Consider the following 4,884-nt stretch of genomic DNA (forward strand, 5'->3'; position numbering starts at 1 on the left):
AGTAGGTCTAATTAAGATATTTTAATAATTTTGGGGTCTACAAAATCAAATTTCTCTTTTTATATTATCCAGGGATCTGAACCCGAGCAAACGGGGTCATCAAGCTTCACCTGATTCTTTTGCCACATTTCTTTCATTTAGTTGCATAGATTCGAAGTTCTGTATCATTTTCATGTGGGAGAACCGGCTTGTGTAGCCGAGCAACAAAGCACCAACAAAAACAAAGACACAGCAAAATTGGCTTGGTCACACCATGTACATGTATCAAACACCAACATTTTCATATGACACAACAAAAGCAAACCGGTGAGCAATATTAAAGCTAGAGCAAAAATGAGATGACGACGAATTACAACATACTCTGAATCCCACCTGCAGTCTCGATATTAAAGAAAATAATATAGTAATTTTGCCTCTTGAATCCATTCATACAACATATTATTTGTAGAACAATTAAGTACATGAGAATTGAGTCTAAGATCCGTCAAGCACGCTTAAAGCAAACTCTTCTTCTACACACCAGCCAGGATTGTAGATTGTAACATGGAGAGATTTCTAATCCCTTTTGAAATAAATTTTCTTTCTTTCTTTTTCTGTAATTAAAACCTTTACACATTAGCTAAAAGGCAAGAGTAATATGGCTGGTATTTTGTAAAACAAAATGTGCACATTGGGTGTGGTATCAAAATCACAGGATTCTGTCCTGAAAGTCTGTAATAAAATTGGACGCCAATGAGGTCAGCTTCTTCCCGGTTTCTCCGGCAATGTTTTTTAGGGACGAAATGTCTTGCTGTGCCTGCAAAGTTAGGCAAATTTTATCCAAAAGATCAAATGGAAAAATAGTCAAAATACACACATTTGTGTTCTAAAACTGGCCTAGCTTTTCAACTCTGTCAACAAAACGAAATTGAAATGCCTACCTGGAAGGACAGGCGATTGATGAGATCACCTGCCGTAATATCAAGTGAGGCATCACTCGAGTCGTGTCCGAAAAGATCAGCACTAGATATTGCATTTGAACCCTGTTATGAAAAATCAAGTATCCAGTCAATCCAAGCAATCAGACAACAATGACAAACTGTTTAGCATATTATCCATCTCTTGTGAATGCATTATAAAAAAGTCGCTAAACATTGATGCATAGATTGGTATATAATTATGTACCACCCAAACAAAACAAGTAAGATTTGAACTGAGAGATTCATACCAAGTCATTCAAGGTATATAGGATTCGGAAGAATACGTACTGAAAACTTTTGCAAAGAGACATGGGCATCGGCGTCAGCTTTACTCTGATCTCCGAAATATTGAGCAGAAGAAATCGACTTTGCATTTGTAAACTTTTTTCTTGCTTCATCACTCTCCTGAACCTGACAAGGGAGGAAGAAATACAGGAATCAAAAGGATTTTCTAAAATACTAAATTTGGAAACTTCTACGAAATGGAAAATGAAAGTCACCATCATTTTTGTACCCAACAATGATTATTAAATCCAGGTTCAAGTATCAAAATCAATTGAAAGTGATGAAAGTAATCTGAATACAGAAATTTAGTAAATGGCCGCACAGAAAATAGATGTATAAGCCTTCCTCAATTGCACAAAGCAACAGAAAACACAAGCCCTGTTATCACCTTTCTAAACCTCGGAAGACACTCCAAATTTTACCCGATTGTAAAGAGTCGAATGCTTACTTGTGCTTTCGAAGAATAGGAGCCAGATTTCTTCTGAAAACCACTGTCCATACCAAAATCAGAAAAGAAGCCCGATGACTTCGGCGGAGCCACATGGCTAAGCACCTGAGTTCCATCAGAATTGGTCTCGGTATGTTGAACGTTTTCAACGTACTCAAACCGGGAAGCAAGAGAAGATGGCCCAGAAGATGGGACACTGGTATTGTTATTCGATGTGGAAACTGGAACAACGGGTTGTTCTTCTGGTTTCTGGTCATACAGACTTTCACTTGCCTGCAGTTTATATATCAAAACCATGTCATACAAAACATCACAGCATAATCCTAGAAAAAGCTTATGTGATCCAAAAAAGGGTTTTCACCTAAAGTTCCAAGGTATGTTCAACCAAAGATTTCACCAACCCAATAGTAACATACCGCAAATAAGAGGATTACTCACTTATTAATCTCATTCAAAACCGTGTACGAGACTTTCATCTCACACGGCTCCTAAGACCAATCCATTCGATTTATATAAAGGGTTACTAAAATTTTGAGAATCCTTCATCGGTCTTTGTGAAATAATATAATGTAATAATATGGGCTAACCTTTGTAGTAAGCTTTCGAGCACCAAGCCCGCCAGTCTTTCCAGGCTTCCTTGCACCACCAATAGGCTTCTTCACTGAAGTGGTCATAACTGTACGAGAAGCTTTTGGTGAAGCAGAGATCTCAGGAACCTCGTGTTTCGTTACAGGGTTCTCTTTTGGAGCCTCACTTGTCTTTATACTGGCAAGCCCGTTCGATGCTTGTCCTGACTGAGACGCAACAGGTGATGGAGGCAAACCTGCTTCCTCTGCCATACTTTTGTTGACTTCTTTTGTAAGTAACTGCCTGTATAAATCAGCAGCCCTAGATGTATACTTGGCCTCTATTTTTCCTCCCTCATTCCAACCATGCTGCTTAAAGAAAACCTGGGCCCGATTGTTTCCTCCGAAACTCATCATTTTCAATTGTTCCGGGGCCCATGAGTCCAAATTGGTTGATCTATAAGCAAAACAAGAAATAAAATCTCGATTATTCTCTTGATCTATTTCAACGTGATTTGACCCATGAATGAGCTATCACTGAGCTATCCTCTCTTGCAACCAAGTAGATTTTATTCTAGCGCCACTCTTAAATGGAATCATCAGGCAATAAACTATCGACTGCGACATAAAAAAAAAAAAACTACTGATTCCGTATGATAAAACACTTCTGATTCCTTTTTCATATCATTAAGAGTCCAATGAAAACAACCAAATCTACCAAGGGTTACGTAAGATGCTCATTTCATCAGCCGTTTGGTTGGCCCCAAAGTCTCCGTTAGAAAATTTTCAAGATTGATACATTTTTTCTGTGGACTCGACTTGAGAAAGGTTATCTATCATAACATCAAGACTCATATTATGGCATTTTACCAAGAAAGAAAAAAAGTACTTAGACCTTATAATACAAATAAGATAAGCCAGATTTCCTGGGGACTTTCTAACGTCTTGGCCAACAAATTCACAGGTTCCATATGTTTCGCATATTGTGTTTCATATCCTTTTCTCTTTCTACAGGCATTGCATGCATACTCTCTTTTCTTGCAACTTCAATCACAGACCATTCACATATAAATGGAAACAAGAAATCATCCAACGCATATGCAATTTTAAACTACTCCTCGATTCTTGGCTTTCAAAACGTAACACTATTCCGTCTACACATTTCCAATTTCTCATACGTTGACTAAATCAAGAAATCGCTGTTAAGACAAGCTAAATCCAAATCTAAGAAACACACGAACAAATAGATCTATTGCATATCGGCATGTTTCTATTGAAATCACAGACACGCCCACAAACCCCATATAAAAAATAAAATAAAAAATAAAATAAAAACCACCATAAACGTAGCCACGAAATGAGGCACGGGCGATACAAAATACGATAACATGAAAATCCAAATCCTGAAATGAAAATCACCTGACGAAGCTGATGTGAACGCCGAGACTGCGATGCACGGCCGAGCAATCAATGCAGAGAAAAATCCCGTACGTAACCGAAGCCCAAGTAGGGTTCTTTGCGTTGCAATCGAAACACATCTGATTGAAGTCCACAAATAAGCCAAACACGGATTAGCAAACTTTCAAGATCCGAACCCTCAATCGCAGATCTGATTCAGATCTTCGATACAATGGAAAAAACAAAGAGATCAAATATAGAAAACCGAACCTTGTTATCTGATTTAGACTTCAGTTTTCTGAAAATGGCATTCTTGTCAGCCAAAGCGTCGGACGCCATGAGAGCTCAGATTATTATTTCTGGTAAAAAAAACTGAAAGAGAGAAAACAGATCCTAGAGGTGCTTGAAAAACACCTCTTCTAATTCGAAAATCTCAAATGAAATCGAGGAGAGAGAGAGAGAGAGATCAGTGAAACAGCAAATATATTTGTTCTGATTCTTCGTATTTCTGTTAAAAAAGAAAAAATCTACCGAACCAGAAAGCTATTTATCTGCGGACAGGGTGATGAATTATCAAATGACCGAAATACCCTTTATTTTTTCAGAAATTCCGGATTTCTTGCTTTGGTAGCCGGTGATTTGTGTCATCAGGCCCTTCCATTTGTATTTCTTTATCGGAAATCCTCTTTGGCACGGGTCACGATCACTCACGATCCACTCACATTTTGACACGTGGCAGCACAATGCCACGTGTCAAAATGTGAGTGGATCGTGAGGTGGTCGTGACCCGTGCCAAATAGCAATGCTCTTTCTTTATAGAGCATTGCTATTTGTCCCGATTCACGAGTGGGAACGATCCACTCGTGAGTTGACACGTGTCAACTCACGAGTGGATCGTTCCCCACTCGTGAATTGGGACAAAAATCATTTCCCTTCTTTATATGACAATCTTCTCGTTAAGAAGAACATACTATCGTTAATTGGGTGATTTAGGTAAATAGTAAATTTAAAGTAATAATCAAAGTTTAATTTAATTTAGTGAAATAGCTACAAATACGCAGTAATCTGGTCTCAATTTTTTTTTTACCCAATGAGTAATTTTTTGAAAAGTGATAATAAATTGCTTATAATCATCGTTAAAAAAATTAATCTTGACTATCAAATTTAAAAAAAAAAATAAATTTGACTATTTTACTTAAAAGTTGAAACTTTAACTATTTTATTAATC

The 4,884-nt window shown here is 37.5% G+C and overlaps 1 protein-coding gene across 1 annotated transcript; it reads right to left on the reverse strand.

The window, feature by feature from the left end:
- Positions 1 to 386: 386 nt before the first annotated feature.
- LOC149404826 (putative ADP-ribosylation factor GTPase-activating protein AGD8) lies at positions 387 to 4,187 on the reverse strand. Its single transcript, XM_089606228.1, has 7 exons — positions 3,927 to 4,187; positions 3,678 to 3,796; positions 2,280 to 2,715; positions 1,693 to 1,965; positions 1,248 to 1,370; positions 921 to 1,022; positions 387 to 796 (listed from the first exon to the last, which is right to left on the reverse strand). The coding sequence occupies exons 1-7, from the start codon at positions 3,993 to 3,995 to the stop codon at positions 689 to 691; spliced, it is 1,230 nt and encodes a 409-aa protein (XP_089462354.1). The 5' UTR covers positions 3,996 to 4,187; the 3' UTR covers positions 387 to 688.
- Between the last annotated feature and the right edge of the window lie 697 nt (positions 4,188 to 4,884).

This window comes from Urtica dioica, chromosome 2 (assembly GCF_054948205.1).
Source record: "Urtica dioica subsp. dioica isolate 48M chromosome 2, U.dioica_male_clone48M_v1_H2, whole genome shotgun sequence".
Lineage (NCBI taxonomy): Eukaryota > Viridiplantae > Streptophyta > Magnoliopsida > Rosales > Urticaceae > Urtica > Urtica dioica.

What these genes read in the sequence shown, in the direction of transcription:
- LOC149404826 (XM_089606228.1), bottom strand. Translation starts at nt 3,995, where the DNA reads ATGGCGTCCGACGCTTTGGCTGACAAGAATGCCATTTTCAGAAAACTG. An exon ending in AGTCTAAATCAGATAACAAG is followed by an intron (nt 3,797 to 3,926) that starts GTTCGGTTTTCT and finishes GACTTCAATCAG; the next exon opens with ATGTGTTTCGATTGCAACGC. An exon ending in CCTATTCTTCGAAAGCACAA is followed by an intron (nt 1,371 to 1,692) that starts GTAAGCATTCGA and finishes CTCCCTTGTCAG; the next exon opens with GTTCAGGAGAGTGATGAAGC.